We start from the raw sequence: 21,933 nt of genomic DNA on the forward strand, positions 1-21,933 counted from the left end.
ACACACACACACACACACACACACACACACACACACACACACACGTTAAGAACTCCTCTGCCAGATAGTGTTCATATGGAGAGGTGAATTCTCCCATTCACTCCCCAGAAGCCCATGGAGGAGAAATTCTTCTGAGATCCTTCGGTGGATTTACACTCAATTGTTTTGCTCAATACTTTGTTCCAGAGCAAGTTGTATACTCATCTTTACCATTAAAATGACCAATTAAGTAAATTTTAAGGGTTAGCAGTATATCCCTTCTCACCTGAATTACTCAGGTGGGGCTTTTGCCTTAATAGCTCCTATAAGTAAGGAAATACATTGATATAAGACTGTACAGTTACAAAATATTTTCCTATCCATTGGCTCCTTTGATTTTATGACCCTCTGGAATGGGTAGGTTGATACATGAAAGGTCTATGATTTCAGCCCTGAGTGAATTCCCTCCACAGGCACAGATCACAATAGGCAAAAGAGCCCTAGACTCAAAAAGATTAAGCCACTTGCTCAAGGTCACATAGCTAGTAAATGTCACAGCTAGTACTAGAACCTAGATCTTCTGGCTCCAGGCTTAGTATTCTTTCCATTAGATGACACTAACTGATAGCCTGAATTCTCTATAGGATCATTATTTAGAGTTTGAAGAAGCCCCAAAGGCCGTGTAGTCCAACCTCATTTTAAGTGACTTTCTCAGGGCCACACAGACAGTATGCCTCAGAAGCAGGATTTGTATTCAGGTCTTCTGACTCCAGAGCCAGCATTTTTTTCAACTGTACCGTATTACCTCTCTGTTTTGGTTTGTCAAAAAAGAATCTGGGTAGAAGGAAGTCTTATAGCAGGGTTTTAGGAGTTCTGAATTCTAAATCTGACTTGTTCTGTGACTCTAGGCAAGCCAATACATCTTTTAATCCATCATTTCCTCCATTTATAAGATTGGGTCCCTCAACCAATGTGGGTGGGTGTTAAATATAAAGGTTTCTGAAGTAATGTTGGCAAAACATTTTGAGCTCCTTGAAAGAAAGGCTTTCAATAAATATATCATGTCACAATGATTATATATTCAGAGCTCCATATTTCCATTATATGGGCTATCATGTTACTTAGCTATATGGAATAGAAATCTATTCATTTTCCATTTTCTTGTAACAGAGTATTAGACAGTATTAGAAATGATTCAGTGGTTTACTTAGTATTGTTCTTCATTTTCATAGACAGTCTTTCTGGAATGAATCAGACCTTCTTGAAGAAAAGCTGGTAACATATCCAGCATATTCCATGCATTAATTTAATAATGACATTTATTTTATCCCTTTAAAAAAAATCTCACTGTCTCTCTCATACACACACTCTCTCCATTTTCTTCTCTTTCTTATTCTTTTTATGTGAATAGAAACACCAGCTGGGAAGTGAGGAGACAGAAGAGAAAACTGTGAATTACTTTCTTTTTTTTTTTTTTTGTTGAGAAATGAGGTAGGGAATAAAGGGCCAACTATCAGGGGTCAACAAACAACGTGGCAATCTTCTTGTGCTCATGGTTGTTGGATAATGGGGTTGCTTACACCAACATGCCTTGGAATGATATCAAAGATCAGAGGCAAGGTGGCATAGTAGACAATGGGAGTCAGAGGACCTGGGTTGAAATCTGTGTGACCCTCGGACTTAACCACCCTCATCCCAGTTTCCTTATCTGGAAAATGAGGAGATTGGACTAAATGACCTCAGAAGAACCTTTCCAGCTCTTGATCAATGGTCCTATGCCCCAAATGAAAGTTGCTTAATCTCTCTAGGCCTCAATTTCTTCATTCATAAAATGGAAGACTTGGATGAGGTGTTATTTAAGGTCCTTTCCAGTTCTAAATCTATGATACCATGATAACATGAATTTTATATAAAGACTTCACAGGAAGATTATTCCATAACTTCCCTAAAATTCCCAACCCCCAATTTACTCTATGTGGGTTATCCACTTGGTAGATTATTTGTGCCAGATGTTTAACCCTTATGCCATTTGGCACACTTCTTTGCTGCCTCTTCCCATCATCAGTCAGGGTGAACTTTGGGAATATAAGCATTATGCTGTTATATAATACCCTGAGCAAATCTGAGGAAAAAAAGAGACTGTACCTTGCATCCCAGAGCCAGATATAAATATCTTTTGGATTAACTGCTGTTTTGGTTTATCCATGCCATGGTTCCCTTCCACCCATTTACATGCCTATTAGAGAATTGCCTGCATCCATCAAAATCATGAGAAGCCTCCATGTCTTGGAATGTATTTGGAATATATTCCTTTGAACACTATATTGTTATGACCTTGGGCAAGTCACTTAATCTCCTCAGGCCTAAGTTTCCCTTTCTGTAAAATGAGAGGGTTGAGCTAGATGACCTGCGAGGTCTCTTTCAGGTCTACATTCTATGACCTCAAGAAAAAAAGAGCTGGTGTGGGGACAATTATGTGAGGAACTCTCGCATTTTCAGTGTCCTTTTCACATGACTCACGTGCCTGCTCCTGGGTACATAAAAGATATATGGGGAACCCATAGATTTCTTGTGCTTTTGGGACTATTAATGTAACCAGGTTGGAAGCTCAGCTCATCCTGGTCCAGAGATGTTTCAACACCTCGAGTGCTGGGAAGCCTCAGGTGGACAGGCTACTCCCTCTATGGGTCCTGCCAACAGCCAGAAGCAAGAGCAGCCTGTTTGCCCTGGCGGCCGGCTCAGCCCAAGTTAGAGCTGAGCATGTGTTCGAACAGACTGAGCCAGCTGTCATTGTATTCTCCTCGTTCCCAAGAAAATAGGGCAGGAGACTGAAGAAAGACAAAGTCTCTTCCATGCAGCTCTCTCAAGCTGTTGGTTCGATTCTTTGGCCCTCAGATTGTTAGGGATCCCTTCAGGGAACCCAGGCATCTCATTGCTGCTGTGAAACCAGGGGCAAGGCGGAATGGCTGGTTTGTAAACGAAACCATGTGGTCTCCTGCCCCCACTATTATTTCTGGCTGTGTAGTTTTCATCATGAGGTGACCGACATACAGTGCCAACCTCAGGACATGGGACAGCTTCCTCTATGACCTGTTTCTCAGAATAGGAAGGGATCTCAGAGGTTTTCTAATCCAATCCATACCTAAACAGTAATCCTTTCTATGACAGTTCTGGCAAAGTAGATATCCATACTTGGAAACCTCCAGTTGTGAGGCATCTACTGCCTTTTGAATTGGCCCATTCCATAGTGAGACAGAGCTAGTCATAAGATTTCCTGTACATTTCCCTGAAATCTGAGATATCACTTATCCATTAGGAGGCATTTTGGCATAGTGAAAGGATTTTGAGTAGACCAAGTCTGATTATGCTAATCATTATCTGTGTGATGTTAGATAAACCAATTCATCTCTCTAAGCCTCAGTTTCCTCATTTGTAAACTGAGAAGATTGGAATAAATATTCTTTAGGGCCCTTTCTGGCTCTACATATTGAATCTCTGAGAGTTGCCGATTAGAACAAATTTACAAAAGATAATATTAAGCACCTATCTAATAAACTTTAACTTCATTAACTTAACCCTATGAGATTGGAGAGATAATGTTTCCATATAATTTTAACTGAGTCACTCACTGACTCAGACTCTAAATGTTACTCATGACAGAATCTGAAACTGCTTAGTCTTAGCTATTTCTATTAACCTTCTTTTTTTTCCCTTCTCCAATAGAACCTAACTCAATTTGGTTTTGCCTCTAATGTGGTAAAATGCCTCAGCTTAGACAGCCCAAGGATGTCCTCTTGCTAGCAACCTGAGCAGTGCCTTACCGTAGTAGGCCCTCAGGAAATATTAGTTGGATAGATGAATAAAGGAATGAATGAACTCTGCCTCGTGTTAGGTATTCCTATGAACCCTCCATTACCTAAGATTCAGGCTCTCCTTAGATTTGCTAGCCCAGAATTACTCTTTCTTTCTGCCTAACTGAGGTAAAAACCAAGCTTAGCAAGCTACATGCTTCCATTTCTCTCCCCAGCTTATATAAGGTTGCTTGCTCCTTGTTCCCACTAACTCTCCCTTCTCCGCTTATTTCAAGTCATCTGAGGTGTTAAATTAAAATTAGCAAACTAGACAAAGCTTAGTGTGCTTGAGGCAGCTTGGAGTATAGGAAAGATTTGGATTCAGAGTACCTAGATGACTTTTCACATCTCAGTTTCTTGCTCTGTAAAATGAAGGGGTTGGACTAATGTCCCTTTCAGCTTGGGGTCTAAGGTTCTATGATCTGGGCTCAAAAACCTCTCCTGCTACTCACTACCAGTATGACTTTGGACAAGTCATTTCACTTCACTGGGTCTCAGTTTCCTCACCTGCAAAATGAGAGGGCTGGATCAGATAATCTCTGGTGTCCCTTTTGGCTCATGAAAGATGGGATTTCATGGAATTAAATCAGTTTATAGCATTTAAGAGGTGTTAGTTCCCTCATTTCTTTCATAACCTGATCAGAATGAAACCTCTCTTCCAGCCTCAATCAGACAGTGGTTTATCGCGTCCTGACATTCACACAATAGAGTCGAGCTAAAGGTCTCCCTTCAAAGGGCCGTGTCATTCGTGTCTTACAAAGGACCATATAGTTTTCATGACATAAAACATTAGTTTAGCCAGATACAGTGTTTTTAAAAATAAGAAAAAGCTGGTTTCTTAGCAAATATGTTGCAAGATATTTTTCCCCTGTCTCACATTGATCTTTCTGTTCTCTTTAGGCCTATATTATCATCATTTTACATTTTAAAAGTCAGCTGTACTTGGAAGCTTTCCATGATTAATTCCACCCCATTGTGATTTTTCCTTTAATCTGAGACCTTTTTAGCACTGAGGTGCCTTTGACTGTTTGCATTACAATGGTTTGTACACATTTTCATATCTTGGTGGTGTTCTTAAACCATTTCTTATGCATGTATTGTCTCTGAACAAGGCTATCAAATATTGGAAAATAGAGATGGAGTGTCTAATTTTTAAAAATAAGCCTAGAGTGCCAAGTATAGGGCTCTATAGAGTAGGAACATGGGAAATGGTGCTAAACATTCATTGACATTCCATAAATGTAGTATCCTAGGTATCAATTGGAAGGGTAGTGCAGTAGAAATCCCATCATACTGGGAGGCTGTGTAGCCTAGTACATAGAGTGGTGGACTTGGAGTCAGAATGTGATTCATATCCCTCCACTGTTACCAACTATGCTCTCTTGGGCAAGTCATACAACCTTTTTTGTAGCCTGTTTCCTCATCTGTAAAATACTAATAATAACAGCACCTTATTCTCAGTGTTATTAAGAGGTTTAAATGAGATAATATATACAAAGTGCTTTGTAAATCTTAAAGTACTACATAAATGCTAATTATCATTATTACTTTTATTTTCATATTATTATTATTATTATGAGAGGTCAGAAGACCTAGATTTCACTGTTACTCTTTCATTAAGTCAAAAATATGACCTGGGGCAAATCATTTTTGTCTGTGCCTCAGTTTCCTCATTTCTCAAATCAATCAATCAAGAAACATTAAGTGCCTACTCTGCACCAGGCACTGTGCTAAGTACTGGAGATTTTAAAAAAAGGGGGGGGATGCAAAAGACAATCCCTGACCTCAAGGAGCTTATAACCTAATGAAAGAGACAACATACAAACAAATATATACAAACCAAACTATGTATGTGATAAATAGGAGATGATTAACAGAGGGAGGGCACTGTAATTAAGAAGGTTTGGGGAAGACTTCCTATAGAAGGTGGAATTTTGACTGGGACTTGAAGCCGAGCTGGTCAGTAGTTGGAGTAGAGGAGGGGGAGTGTTCCAGGAGTGGGAGACAGAATAAATGCAAGGAGGCCAGTGTCATTAGATTAAAGAGTGCATGGTGGGGAGTAAGGTCTAAGAAGACTGGAAAGGTAAGAGGGGCTAGGTTATGAAGGGCTTTGAATGTAAACCAGAGCATTCTGTATTTGATCCTGGAGATGATAGGAGTTTATGAATAGAGGGATGACATGACTGGATTTGTGCTTTAGGAAAAAAAAAATAACTCTAGTGGCTGAATGGAGGATGGGTTGGAGTGGGGAGAGACTTGAGGTAGGCAGATCCACCAGCATCTATTGCATTAGTCTAGGTGTGAGGTGATGAGGGCCTGCACCAGAGTGGGGGCAGTGTCAGAGGAGAGAAGTTGGCATTTTTGAGACATGATGCAAGAGTAAAATCAACAGGCCTTGGCAACAGCTTGGATGGGCATTGGAGGGAGATTTAGTGAGGAAGCCAGGATGACTTCTAGGTTGTGAGCCGCCTGAGGGACAGGGAGGGTGGTGTTTTTCTCTTCAGTAATAGGGAAGGCAGGGGATGGGGGAGGATTTAGGTTGAAAAGTAATGAATCTTGTTTTGGATATATTGATTTTAAGTATGTACTGGACATCCAAAGGCAGCTGGAGATGAGAAATTAGAGATCAGCAGAAAGGTTGGGGCAGGAAAGTAGATTTGAGAATCATCATCATAGAGATGGTAATGAGATCCATGGTTGCTGATGAAATCATCAAGTGAAGTAGTATAGAGGGAGAAGAGAAGAGGATCCAGGAGACAACCCTGAGGGATACTTAGGGTTAAAGGGTGTGATTTGGAGGAAGATTCAGCAAAGGAGACTGAGGAGTGGTTAGAAAGGTAGACTAAGAACCAGGAGAGAGTGGTCCCCAAAAAATCTAGAGAGAAGAGAGTATCAAGGAGGAGAGAGTGATCAACAGTGTCAGAGGCTAGTCAAGGAGAATGAGGATTGAGCAAAGGCCATTGGATCTGACAACTAAGAGATCATCAATAACCTTGGGGAGAGTAGGTTGGTGGACTGGTTAGATCAGAAGTAGGATTTTAAGGGGTTAAGAAGAGAGTGAGAAGAAAGTGGAAGCACCTAATGTATATGGTCTTTTTGAGGAGTTTAACTACAAAGGGCAAAGAAATATAGGATAGAGAGAATAGAAGGATCAAGTGAGGGTTTTTCAAGATGAGGGAGACATAGACATGTTTGTAGGCAGTAAAAAAAGGAAATAATAGACAAGGAGAGACTGAAAATAAGTGAACAATAGGGATGACAGAGGGGCAATGGAAGAGCCTTGGTAAGGAGTAAGACCATTTTATTATGTCAAACAAGGGTGAAGGAGGAGAGAGTGGCAGAAAGCATCTGAGTGACAAGAGATGAGGAAGAGGGGGGAAGAGGGAGCTTATGGCAAATGGCCTCATTTTCCCCCCATAAAATGTAAGGCAAGTATCTGAGGTGAGAGAGTTGGGGGAGGTGGAGCCACAGTTTGAGGAGGGATAAAAAGATTTGGAAGATCCATTGTGGAGAATGGCATAGTGAGTTGATAAGGAGGTGTAAAGGGATTGCCTAGCAGCAGTGAGGACCCAGTCGATGTTGTGTAACATAAATTTATAGTGCCTCCAGTCTCAACATTGTGTGATTTTCTCCACCTTCATTGACCTACATGTGTAGGAGTGAAGGCAAAGAATGGTGGGAGTGATCCAAGGCTAAGGCTTGGCTGGGCATAATTGGAGATATGATAAAAGGGGTAGGGATTCAAGAGAAGAGGAAAGTGTAGAATTGATTCGATCCACCAAGGAGTCAAATGGGCGGGGGGGGGAGGAGAGAGTAACTAGTGCATGGAAGATGGCCCAGGAGAGAATTGAGGAGTCAAGGAGCTGGAGGTCACAGTGCAGATGAAGAGTAGGGTTTTGTATGGGAAGACAGAGGGAGAAGTGAAAAGCCAATAGACTATGACAAAGGGATTTCAGAATTCTTGAACACAGAGGTATATTTGTGGGTGATGATGGCAAGATCAAAGTTATGACCACCTTTGTGGGTGGCTAAGGTGGAGTGGAGGAGTAGCTCATGGGAGGTAAATAGGTTGGGAAACTGAATGGTTATGATATTTGAGGGAGAATTAGTACATGTGCTGAAGTCCCCTTATATGAAGACAGGAGTTGGGGAGGAGAGAAAAATTGCAAGCAAAGCATTGAACTTATTTAGGAAGGAAACAGCTACCAGGATTTTGATTGGGTGGTAGATATGAATAGCATGGACCTCATAAGAAGAGAGGTTAATGAGTGATGGAGGATGGGCCAACAGGGATAATATCACCTGCCACCAAAGGATTTTCGTTAGGATCTAATAAGACCTTGGACAAGTTGGACTTGGACTCAGTCTTCTCAGTTCTTTATTAGTAAAATGGAGACAACACCTTACATGTGGGAACATACAGACATAAAAGTACTTTGAGCAATATGAAACAGGGCTATAAAGAAGTTCACTAAGAGGGATAAAAAATGTGTAGGGTATAATCCACAAAGCAGATAATTGCAGTACTGGGATGAGGGAGGAGGGGGAATAGGCATAGTGGGAAAATGGCACTGGATTTGGAGTTAGAGTACTTGGGTGTGAGTTTTAGCTTTGCCAGATATCAGCTATGTGACCTGGAGCAAGATCTGCTTGGTCCTCAGTTTCTCACCTATTATACTAAGTCGTTGGCCAAGGTCTCTTCCAACTAGGAGTCTATGCCCCTATGGTCCTCCCAGGTAATCTCTAAGGTCCATTCCTCCTTCAACATGCTATGATTCTATGATAATCCACATATGCCTCCAAATGAGAGCTAGATGCAAAGAAATCCTGCCTTCTGCAGTCCAGGCACCCTTTGAGTTTCTACAATGTTTATTCTTCCAGACCGTTTGACATTCTGTTCCGAGTTAGCTCAGGAATTGAGGTGGATATGGTAGCATGTGGATGGCTCCTATCTGGGCAGTTGAGCTCAAGCTTGGCTGTGGGATAAGAAAGGCCCCTCTTCTGCTTATGATCAGGCTGCTATTCAATTTGGATATTGTCTCAGCAGCTGTCAGAGACTTGGAGCACAGGCTGGGCTGGGAACTATAAACTAAGACCCTTCACTGTTCTCTTAAGAACAAAATTTGGGGTATAGTGACACCCTGTTTCCAGAATGTGCTCTTGGAAGCACATTCTGCAGGTGGTAGAGATGAGAAGCATTTTAGAACAGGTTGCCTTTTTGGTTCTGGATCTTTCTTACACCTAGCTGAAAATTGACATGGTCTATAAGTGCCCTGGCACCATGTACCTCAAATGACTGGCAGCAGACAGTGCAAAGTAGCAATGAAATCCATGTGAACAGTGTCCATAATGAGCCTTTTTGGATAATAGAATGAAAAAGAGGCTTTTCTGGTTCAAAAAGATAACTATATAAAGTCAACTCTTAGTTATCTGCTTAAGGATTATCTACTTGGTGGATTATACGTGGCCAATGCTTAATTCTGCCATGCCTTTCCTATGTCACCCAGCATACTTTTGGTCTGAAGAGAGGTTATCAATGCCCCTATATCACTCTCTGGGAGTGAGACACCATGCTCAAATTTGCAAAGTCCATCCCAAGCTATCTCAGGATAAAACACCTTCACTTCCCACCAATTGGTATGTGTTCCAAGAACACAAATTCTCTTTAATATTCACTTTGTAAAGCATCATTACAAAAGTAAACCCTGTTAGAAAAGAAAATAGAAATGATGTTTGGATTATCTGCTGTTTTGGAATATATGAGACTATTTGGCCTCCTTTAGGGAGGGGGAATGATGGGGAAATGGTATGAGCACGAAACTAGGAGTCTGAGGATCTAGGTTTGAATTCAAGTTTGCCTTCTTCACACTGGTGGGCACATAATATTGTGGCTCAGGACCATAGTTTCTTCATCTGCAAAATGAGGTGACTGGGTGGGAGGGTGATCCCTAAGGTCCCCTTCAGCTCTAAGTTATTTGATCAGATAACTGCAGGCTAAATGGTTTCATGTTCAATTGCCATGTATTGTAAGTTATCTTAGAAGCTTGGGGATAAGGAAAGACCTGGGGGTGAGGGGAGGGGATACTTGCATGAGTTCTTTGGGATAAAAGCTTTCAAGGTCATGGTTCTTCTACTAGAGGAAACAGAATGAGTAATGGGACCAAATCACATCCTCATTATGTACTAAGTACTTCAACAACCTTGTTGGCCATCCCGTTTTCAAAGAGGAGGAAGCAATTAATGTAGAAAAGCCCACAAGTGAGACTTCTCATTCCGGCTGCTTGTCCACACAGCTGACAGAAGAAAAAATAGCCCAGCACATTTGCGTTTCAGTCTGAAACCTAAATATTTCCATGAGTCATTCATTATTACCATATAACTGTGTGTTTGCATGCAAATAACTTTAATGACATAAATGCTTATAAAATAAGTCTCTTACCATATGAACCCTGTAAAGAATACTAATTCCCAGAGTCATAAATGGCTTGGAGAAATCGATCACCTTCTCCCTTTCGGCTGTAATAGTGAGACCAGCTACTGCCAGATCTGCTTTCTATAAAAGAATACAGATAGAAACAATGAGTGAGGATGACCCACATGAATGGAGAGGGAAGGTTGGGGATCAGATCCACATGCTGGGCTCCTTGGAATCCTCCCAGCTCTGGTAGTACCTTGAGATCTTCTCCTCCTCTAGGCACAATCTGGCTCCCAAGTACCTACAGGATTTCTTCACATGTCCAAACGCATGCTTAAGTAGAGTTAGAACAGTAAATCGCTTTTACTCAAATTTCCAGACCTACACAAAAAGAATCAAAAGCATTTTGCTTCGAAGACAGTTGTCCAAAAGGAAAGAGGTCAAAGAGAGGTCTTTAGGGAAACCTGGAAGGTAGGACACTAGAGTTTTGTTTTTTTTTTAATAATTTAGAATGTAGGTGCTTAGCAGGTTATATGGAGTCGGTTAGCCCCCCAATGAATCATAGAATTATAGAAATGGGAGGAACCTTAGAAGTCATTTAGTCCCATAGGCTCTCAAAGTGGGTGATACCCCCTCTGTGGGTGCTGCAACGATGAGAGGGGCAGTAGTAGCCTCGGGTGCAAGTTGGGGGGGATTGAATAAAAAAAGGGAGTGGTGGAAACATAAGGAAAGAAGAGAAGATAAGAAAATTTTGAAAAACCATTCATACATATTTCATCTGTTGTGCAACAGAGTTAAAGTCACAGTGATTATATTATTTTCCAAATAAACACACAATTATAACCCATCAGTGGTCAAATCCGCTGACAGGTCTTAACAAACAACTGTTGGCAGGCCAGCATGATGCACATTGTCAGGAAGTCCAGCATACATCAGCTGGAATATGTGGGTATAATGACTTGTTTACAATACTATATGGTTCAATGCAGGAAAAACTCCACAGATTAATAATAAATTATTAAATTTAAGATGTGTCATTTAAAAATATGTTTTATATTTTTTTGAAATGATTCAAATCAAAAAAACCATTAAAGGATTAAAGAAAGTAGATTTTCAGGGGGGCACTGAGTAATTTTTTTTAAAAGGGCCAAATAAGATTGGGAACCTCTGTCCAAACCTCTCATTTTACAGATTTTACAGATGAAGAAACCACGGCCCAGAAAAATAAAGTGAAATGCCCAACTAGTTAATGGCAAAGCTAAGACTAGGACCCAGGTCTTTTTACTTCCAGTTCATTGCTCAGTCTACAACAAGTACCTGAAAGTAAAAAGTGAAGTTTAAATTCTGTGTCCTGGAACAGAAAGAGAACCACCCCATACCTCTTACTCACCACCCTTTGTGTAGTGCAAAATAACAAGAATCTGTAATGCACAGACCTCCCTGCAATGCGAAGGAACTAAACCCATTCATTATAGCCACTCTACCTGCTTCATCTGCAGATTGCTTCCAGCATCTTGCTATTAGGAGAGCTCAACCTATTTTTAAGGATACCTGGGGAAGGAGATTCTCTCGTCTCTGTCAATCACTTCTTCTAAAAGATTAACAAACCTCACTGTAGCAAAGTTCTTCTTTATATCTAACTTAAATCCTTTCTTCTGTATTTGGAGTGCTCTCCCATGAGCTCACCAGCCTTCTTGTAACCAGTCTTCATAAACCCAAAGCCCCAGAGCTCCGCCAACTTCCCAAACTTGGCTTAGGAAACATCACTCAGATAGAGAAGGGCCATTGGTCCTAAATAATTTGTAGAGGAAGGGTAAAGTGGACTTCTTCGTCAGGTACAGTAGAGGCCGGCTCCCTGATTGAAATGACAGCAAATAATGATCACTGTTTCCAGAGGGAAAGACATTCACATTGTTTTCTCAATGGGGGTGGAGAGGGAGAAAGAATGTAGATCTGAAAGTACAATTTAATTTAAAAAATAAAACAGGTAAGGGCTTGATATAACTCCTTCCCACCTGGGGCCAACATGTGGCCTATAATTAAGGGCCTTGGTTTTTTGCCCCAGTGTTTGTTCTTTTTTGTTGTAGGTGAAAGACGTTTGAGACGGCCACAACCTTATATACTTCAAAAGGTTGGGAAAGGAAGCCACCAGGAGGTCTAGGAGTGAAGTCTATGCTAGGTTTAGCAGTCAGCCAGTCCAGCATCAAGGGCCTGAGGGAAAGCCTTCAGGACCTAGTCCAGGAGTAGCTGAGTTGTAGGCCCACTTAGTGACTGTGCCATATTTTGAAGTGAAGTCGATGGGGTGAATGCTATATAGAAGTGAATTGAAGTATGAGCCTATCTCCCCAGAAAGGGAGGTGGTATAGTAGAGAGTATCCCTTCCCCCTCCCCCTGTCCCCAGGTTTTTGAGGAAAATGTTTGTGCTTTTTGCTATACCTTTGAAGTAAATACTCCTTTGTAAAAGCTAAACAACCAACCAAACAAATAAATAAAACAAATAAGAGGGATTGATCAGGGAAATCCCTGATCCATTTAATGAGCTCTGTTAATTAAATGTGGTAAGCGTATAGGAAGTGGGCCTTTGTTTCGAAGCATTAAGTGGGGCACCTTCCCATGGAGACATGAGCATGGCTACTGGCATCTGGCACAGGGGATACAGAATTCATGACTGGTTCCATGGGAATAAGGCTGCTTCCAAGAAGACTGGCTTGCTGGAGATTCAAGAGGACAGATTTGTGTCAAAGGAGTCCCTCCTTTCTGTGGTCTAAAAAGTGAGCAAACAAATCAGCTTGATAACGTTTGGATTTCTTCCCCCTGGGCAGCAGAGGGGGCCTGGTCCTGTGGGAAGTAAAACCTTCGTCTGCCTCTTTCCCCAACCAGCAAGCAACTGGGAATGGCTGACTTGGGGCAGTCACCGGAATGGCCTGTACTTGCCTGAGGCCTGAGACAGCAGGCTTCCTAAGCTTGGGAGATGGGAGTGGCTGGAATACTTATGGATCTCCTGCAAAAATACATTATAGACTAGAGAAGAACTGAGAAAATGCACCACTCTCACTTCCCTGTAGAGATGAGGGACCATGGATATGAAACATTGTAAATAATAATAAATAGCATTTACATAGTGTTTTAAGGTTTGTCAAACACTTTACAAATATAATTTCATTTTGTCCACACAACAAATATTTAATTTTATTTACACAACTCTGATAGAGAAGTACTATTATCACCCCTATTTTATAGATGAGAAAATTGAGGCAGTGTCTGAGGCTGGATTTGAACTAAGATGTTCTTGACTCCAGGTACAACGCTCTATTCACCATGCCGCTTAGCTGCCTGACAGTTTCTGGGTTGGTTAATTTTGATGAATTGCTTTTTTTCCTTTTTCTTTTTTAATATTTGTCTCAAGGACAGGGGAGGAAGGAGGGAGCTATTTGGAAATGAGTGCAGTATAAAAACAAAAATACATCAATAAAAATAAGAGAGACAAGAAGTCCATCACAAAGGCAGACATGGGCATGAGTGCCTGCTCAGCCTGAACATGCAATTCAGGGCAATTTTCATGAGCCCCAAAGTTTTGTGTGGATGAGGGTTTTTTTTTAACGCCCTGAGTTGCATTATCTGAGAATCTAACCTAATGACCAGAGAAGAGACATATTCCAGGAAGTGCCTGCTTTGGGGGGTCAACTCATGGGGGAGCCCCAAGTTCAACACTTATGGGATCAGACAGACCTTCTAGAGAGAAAAAAAAGATTTTCAAATGCATTGTGGAGATTCAAGAGGGCAGATTTGCATCTTGGAGAGAGGAGAGAATCACCCACATAGCTCCTGAACCACATCCCGTTTCAAGAAAAAAGGCAAGTTATTTTGATAGGGTGGATCTGATATAAATGGGGTTGTTTCTTCAGCAACCCAAAGTATTTGCCTTCTGGGGAGAATCCGAACCAGAGTGTGACATTATGAGCCTAGGAGGGACCTAGCACCCTGTGGAAAGGTTAGGGATTCACAAGAATGTCAAATAGTTTCCCCAATGGAAACCCTGTATTCAGCTCCCTCTCAAGGGGAGCTAGTGGGTTATTTCACTGCTTTCTCATGTGCTTCTATGCGAAGCATGGTAGTGGAGACAAGGCTGGCCTCAGAATCAGGATGCCCTGGGTTCAAAGCACACCTCTGATTAATATTGGCTATATGAACTTGGAGCAGGTCCCAAACTGGTCCGTGCCATAGGCAAAGTTCTAAGATTAGTATAAGACTATGACTTCTAAGATTATGTTGCAGAACCCTTACTGATATGCATCAGTAGAGGGAGGTTCTTTAACCCATCCCCTAAACAGATGAAATCACAGACCTATTCTCATCTCCCCCCTCCAAAGGGTTCTGTCAATGGGTCTTTGGGGTCCTTTGTATTTTTCACATTTTCATGAAGTAAAACAAAGGCTGTGCTATCCAAATACTTTGTTACATTGGATGTAGGCACAAGAACTAGATCTCTGTTACCCATTTGGGGACAAATGGCAGCTATATTTAGAGATTTTCCTAGAGTGATGTCAATTGGGCAATGAGTCAAAGAGAGGGAATTATCCTTTTGGGGTCAACCCCCAAGAAGGGTCTTGGTCAATGTAAGCCTAGAGTCTTGTGTAACCAGACCACAGGTTACACAACAATGCAATATGGCCTATTTGTAAGAGGCCTAGACAATTGAAATCTCCAGATAATCCCAAATTTACTTTACCCATTCATTTCTCTTTCTGTCTTCTCCAAGTCACAAGCATACTCAACTTGATCCAAGAATTATTCACAAAAATCCCCAAAGCTTTAAATTTCAGCATTGTTATTTGTTTACTTTTCTGCTACCCCTATTGTGGAAGGACTGATGAGTCAGATCAAAGGTGAAATGAAGGGCCTGAATACTCCATGAAACAATCAGCCTTGAATAATCACCACCCTTACAGACTTTACACAAATGACACTGGGCCTCACCAAATCCTTGAGAAGTCAAGAGGGACAGACATTATGACCCCCATTTTATACATAAGGGAATTTTGGCATAGAGAGAGCCAGCTCATTGGGGAAGGTCACACAGTAAGTTAAAAAGTTCTTAATTTCCAATCTGGTGCTCCATCAGTTAAACCAGCCACTTGATTTAGCATGGGTTAGCAGACAAAATAAAATGAGGCCAGATCTAAAAGAAACGAAGTTGCAGACTTGTACAGCTCTTAATAAAAATGGAAAAAATATGGATGACTCATGGTACTGATTTTGTATTTCTCTGAGAGACTGCTAATCACTGTTATCAAATGAATCAATATGCTGTTTAGTGTAGGAAGGTCTGATTAAAAGATTGCTGGCTCATATATTTTGGAAACTATCTGTACGACTATTCTGTTCCTCCATTATCTGCTTGTCAAAGGCAAGGACAGAGGCTGTGTTGTACAGGGCACGATGAAGCATGGACGTGCCAAAGTGATGAGTCAACCACACAGACCCATCCAGTGCAATAGGAAGCATTATAGCCCAGCTTCAAAGAAGCACCTAATTGCAGACAGAAGAAGAAGGGAAAAAAAAACCCAAAACAACTTCACTAGTGTCAGAGAAAATTAACCTTGTGTATGTATGAGAAGGTTCCTGCCAGCAAAAAATGAACTATTTTTTTGACCTACATGAATAGAATGAAGAAGATGAAGAAAAGATAGGAAAAGGGTATGTGAACACTGATAATGGGAGACAGAAATGCATTATCTCCCATATCCCTCCAACTATCTAAATGGGAAAAACAGTAATATCAAATCAACTTAGCAAATTGCAATCCGTCCTCCAAGTTCCTCTGATTTCCCAATGAAAGAAGAGGCAAAAACAAACAAACAAATGAAACAGAGCACACTCCAAAAGGGATCAATAAAAAATTAAAGAGAGGGAGGGAGGAAGAAGAGAGAGAAAGAGTGAGTGGCGTGATGGAGGGAAAGAAGGAGAGAGACACACAGAGACACAGAGACAGTGAGACAAAAAAAAGTGACAGAGAGAAAAGGGGAGAGAAAAAGTGATAGACACTTGACACTTACTAGCTGTGTGACCCTGGGCAAGTCACTTAACCCCAATTGCCTAAAACAAAACGAAAAACAAAACAAAAAAAAAGAAAAAGTGATAGAGACAGAGAGAGAGAAAAGAGAGACAGAGGGAGAAAAATTGCCCTAGTAATTCACTCAGAGAAAGCATGTGGGCATATTATGACAATTATGACAGATGTGACAGATTAAGGCAATTATTTTAAAATTTCTCTCTTTTGGCAAAAATAAAACAAACAAACACAAAATGTCTTCATTCTGAATGCCAGATGATTAAACACACTTCCCTTCTTTCACTAGAGAAGTGGGTGACTATGGATATGGAATGTTGTATATGTTATATCAGCTTTAATAGCTCTAATGGCTGAAAATCAGCTATATCACTTGTTTTCCTTTGTTACAAGGCAGGTTAGGGGAGCAGTATGATGAGAAATATCTGTTCTATAAAATAAAAAAACACATAAGACAGAAAGGGCAAAACGTGGAACGACAGAATTACAAATTTTGTTCAAAGGTTTAAAGTTATTTCTATAAAATTTCAAGAACTGCTTAACAATTACTTGTTTTAAAGTAATTCCATCTGAATACTGACATGGTAAAACTGAGCCATAAGGACCCTGTATACATTTAGATAGGACTTTCCAGTCATGTTGCAAATAGCCTTGGTCAAGTCTTCAGAGGAGGTTCATTACACACCTTGGCAGCATTTTCCTATGCGCTGGCAAATGGACGTGCCTCCCCAAATAGGCCACAAAAATATAAAAGAGATGTTCTCTGCTGATGCTACTTTTGCATCCTCCAACTGCCTGTCCCCCTTTCTTCACCATATCAGGAGATTGGAAGGTAGGGGTAGGAGTAATTATTTTTAGTTTAGTCACCTCATTATGTTACGGTGATTCTCAACCTTCATTTTAATTTACTTTAACTTTTTGGTGATGATTTTAAAAAATAGAACAATCCAATAGGGGGTAGCAGGTAGCTGTGAAACCAGCAAAATAAGGGTGTAAGCTTCAGTAATATTGGGAATCACTGGGTGAGGGGAAGAGTGTTGGGGAGTATGTACACGAGGATGGCCATGTTCAAACAGCCTTGCTTCTCTCCTTTTCAAGGGTAACATGGACATTAGCAATGGGCAAAGGTTTCTTTGTGAGTATAGTACCTTGTGGAAGGAGTACATGAGAAAGCATGCTTTTCATCGTGTGTGTGTGTGTGTGTGTGTGTGTGTGTGTGTGTGTGAGAGAGAGAGAGAGAGAGAAATTCCTTTGGTAGTTTGGTAAAGCCTATGAAGTTTTGCTCAGAATAATGTTTTTAAATACATAGGGTTACAACAGATGTCAATTACAGGGAAAAACAAAAAATTTTTCCCATCCAAACTCATCCCTGAAATTGATCCATGGACTCCTAAGAAGATCAGTGAACCCCAGGTTAAGAACCCTTGCTCTAGTAGAAAGAACAATGGACTGAGAACAACACTGCAGTGGATGTATGGATGAGGTGGAGTATGTGGATGAAGGAGAATGTGTTTGATGTGCACGCATGTGACTGTGTGTGCATACACATAAGCATGGATCTATTCAATTCAATTCAATAAACATTTATTAAGTATCTACCAAGTTCTAGGCATTGTGCTAAGTGCTGGGGATACAAATAAGAAAAAGCATCATCCTTGCCCTCAAGGAGCTTACAATTTAAGAAAGAAAACACACAAAAGGAAGCAAAAAGGGTGGGGTTAGGAGGGACCATCAGGGGATATTGCCCTTGAAGGCATCTTATGCTCTGGAGTCAAAACCAAGCAGAGACGTTGTTTGAAAATGGAATTAATAGGCTGTAACAGAAGATCTTGGGAGAAGTTTAGTGCTCTAACCTCTCACCCTCCAATGAGAGGGGAGAGACAACTGAGGGTGAATTGGAAAGGTGTTGAAAATCAAAACCTGAATCAATCTTAGTTGTGATGTAATTTTAGATGATCAGTCTACTCCGAGGGGAGGAAGGAATGCTACATGTTGTTCCTGGAGTCAAAGCCAAGTAGAAAAGCTGTTGGAAAATGGAGACTGGATATATGCGTGCCTGTGTGTGAGTATATGGAAATGCATGTATGTATGCCTATGTGTCCATGAGTACCTGTATGCATATATATGCATATATGCTGTGAGTTTATGTGGATGTCTACCTATGAATCCATGTATATTTGTATATGTAATGTGAGCACGTGGGCCATGGATATATGAGTGCCTGTGTGCAGATATACGAAAATGTATGTATATGTGCACATGAACCCATGGGTGTTTGTGTGTATGTGAGCTAACGTGGATGTCTGAGTGTGAATCTGTCTGTATTTGTTATCTGTAGGTATAATGTGAATATATATGGATATGCAGTAGAGGGCATTTGGGCATGTGGCAGAAGCTTATTACAGACTGCAGAGTCAGAAGAAAGAAAAGGACAATTAATTCTCAAGAGTTAGGATGCAGTGGTGAGGGGAGAGTTCAACTATCTGGAGAAACAGCTGATAAAATTTTAACCTGTCTGATTGATAATTATTTCTTCTTTCTGAAGGTGGAAGGAGAGATTGGATTTATCTCTGACCAATGAAAAGGAACTGGTGGCCAAAGTAGAAAGGAGGAGGACAGCAGTGTGCTAGAGCAGAGACGACTGTTAAATTTTCAGTTTGAGCAATCACACTTTGAAAATAGGCAAATGCTACAAATCAGGGTTTGATTTGTTGTGTTGATGATTGCCTATACTTAAGAAAGTGATGGAGAAAATGTTAGTAATGCAAATTAAACTTAAAAGTGTATCATGCAGTACATTGCCTCGCCAGCCCCCACCCCCAGACAGATGATTGTTAAATATTTACCAACACACCACTGGATGGGGACCTAGAGACAAAGTCACCACACCATCTTAAAATCTGTGATAGATGAGGAGAGGTCACTGTGTATCATCTGAAAGGATCTGCTATGAACTCAGATTCCATAAGGGAAATAGGGTCATGAAGGTTTTTATTAGAGATAACAGGATTTTTATAAGGGACTTTAGAATGCATCTGATTTGATTGACCCCTTCATTTTGCAAATAAGAGAATATAAGGTCTTATAGAGGTTAAATGGCTTATTAAAGATCACACAGGTAGTTGGAGGTAAAGCAGAGATTTGACCCTGGTTCTTCTAGGTTTTTATTAGAAATAACAGGATTTTTATAAGGGACTTCAGAACTCATCTGATTTGATTGACTCCTTCATTTTACAAGTAAGAGAATATAAGGTCTTGTAGAGATTAAATGGGTTGTTAAAGATCACGCTGGTAGTTGGAGGTAAAGCAGAGATTTGAACCTGGTTCTTCTAACTCCAAAATCCAGTGTTTTCACCACTCTACAGTCAATACTCTGCAAGCTCAAATGAGTCAACAGTGAAATGTGGAAGCTAAATTAACTTTAGGATCTTAGACTGCATAAACAGAAGCATTATGCCAGGAGCAAGGAAGGTGATAGTCCTGCAATAGTCTGCCCTGATCAGAAAATATCTACAATGATGTGTTCAGTTCTGGACTTTTGTTGTTGTTCAGTTGTGTATGAGTCTTTGTAACCCCCATGGACCACACTGGCCATGAGGTTTTCTTAGTAAGGATATTCGAGTGGTTTGCCATTTCCTTCTCCAGGAGATTAGGGCAAACAGAGGTTAAGTGATTTGTCCAAGATCACACAGCTAGTAAGTGTCTGATGCTGGATTTGAACTCAGGTTTTCCTGACTCTGGGCCCAGCATTCTATCTACTGAACTACCTAGCTCCCTAAGAAAAGACTTAGGGATCATAATCACTGTCTTCAAATATTTGAAAGGGTGTCATGTGGAATAGAGATTAGATTAATTTTGTTTGGCCCTGGAAGGCAGAATTATGACCAATAGAGTTATAAAGGGGTAGATTTGGGCTTAATGTAAAGAATAATTTTCTAAAATTGAATTATCCAAAGAATGGGCTGCTTCAGAAGGTAGTGAATTCCCTATCACTGGAGGTTTTCAAGCAGGGGCTCGATGTTCTAGACAATAGTCATTTCTCAGGTGGAGGTAGAACTGTGTGACATTTTAAGTACCTTCCATGGCGAAGATTTTATGATTCTTTGAATACATGGAAATGTGTGTGTGTGTGTGTGTGTGTGTTTGTCTATGTTTGTGTGTATGAGTGAGTGCACATAAATTTGTGTATATGGGTTCAATCTCTCACAGAGTGTTGGTGGAGAGGTCCTTCCTGCCTGCTCAAAGAAAAAAAAAAACTACATCTCCCACACCAACCAGAAAGTACCAACATTACAGTCATTCCCTTCAGATTATAGTTATCCCTTCCACATAGGGGCACAGTGTCCCCACAATCTGAAAAATCCATGTAAAATTTGTAGGCCCTCCCTTCATACCAGAGAAGAAGTCTGAATTATTATGGTATTAAAAGATAAAATATGTTGATATTATACAATATTATACATATATTTTATGAATTTCTGAGTTTCTAAACTTTTTCTATATCATGTACTGGCCTTCACGTGTCATCTGCAGCTTCCATGAAACTCCCCCAAAATTCCTATTTAATTTCTTATGCCCCTTGATATATCAAAACTGTAATGGGGAAAGCCATGATGTGGAAGGGATAACTGTAAATTAACAAGGTTTCTAGATCAAAATTATTAAAATGAAAATACGTTACTAAGATAGGTAGCACATCATTCTCTCCTTGTCCCACCCGCTATGTGTGGATGAACCCCAGGGTTCGGTTCTGAGCCTTCTCCCATTTTCTCTCTACCCCAGTGATTCTCAAACATTTTGCTCATGGATCAGTGAATGACCACACTGTGGAAGAGGCAGGAGTTTCATGCATGTGTATTCTCTCTTCAATAAAAATAGTTATTTTTGTTGAGTTCTTTGGAAGTTTAAGTTTTGATATGTTTTGAGGTTAGTTTATATATGTAATGAGCAAGTTTTACTTATTTTGAAAATATTATACTTAGATGATGTGCAAGTAAAATTTATGTTAAACACAATTATTTAGACATTTTATTTTATCTGTACTTATATAACATAACATACATATTGTCTTGGTATACCCAGCAAAATTTGTGGCATGGCTTTGAGAACCACTGCTCTACATTCTCAATTATGGTGGCCTCATCAATTCCCAAGGATACAATAGTCATCTCTATATAGATGAACCCTGTACCTACGTAGCCAGCTGTCATCTCTCTCCTGAGCTACAGTCCCACATCTCCAACTGCTTGCTGTACATCTCTATCTGTTCATTCCACGGGCATCTCAAACTCAACATCTCCAAAAACAGAGCTCATTATCTTTCCTCCTAAATCAACAAATCTCATTAATTTCCCCATTTCTGTCAAGAGTGACATCATTGGGGCAGCCAGGTGGCACAGTGCATAGAACTCTGGTCTTGGAGTCAGGAGGACCTGAGTTCAAATCTGGCCTCGGACACTTTTCACTTAACTAGCTGTGTGACCCTGGGCAAGTCACTTAATCCCAATTGCCTCACAAAAAAAAAAGAGTGACACCATCCTTCTAGTCACTCAGGTTCACAAGCTAGAAATCATCCTTAGCTCGTTCTTTCTCACCCCCATATCCAGTCAATTACCAGA

General features: G+C 40.5%; 1 protein-coding gene across 1 annotated transcript in view; it reads right to left on the bottom strand.

The window, feature by feature from the left end:
• The window catches only part of GRIK4 (glutamate ionotropic receptor kainate type subunit 4), a 436,546-nt gene that overhangs the window by 47,010 nt on the left and 367,603 nt on the right, over positions 1-21,933 (bottom strand). Inside the window, exon 12 of the mRNA XM_027835648.1 lies at positions 10,270-10,383. Coding sequence (XP_027691449.1) covers positions 10,270-10,383 — 114 coding nt within the window. The remainder of the gene's footprint in view (positions 1-10,269; positions 10,384-21,933) is intronic.

The sequence above is a fragment of the Vombatus ursinus genome, unplaced genomic scaffold (assembly GCF_900497805.2).
Source record: "Vombatus ursinus unplaced genomic scaffold, bare-nosed wombat genome assembly UNPS02014816.1, whole genome shotgun sequence".
Taxonomy (NCBI): Eukaryota; Metazoa; Chordata; class Mammalia; order Diprotodontia; family Vombatidae; genus Vombatus; species Vombatus ursinus.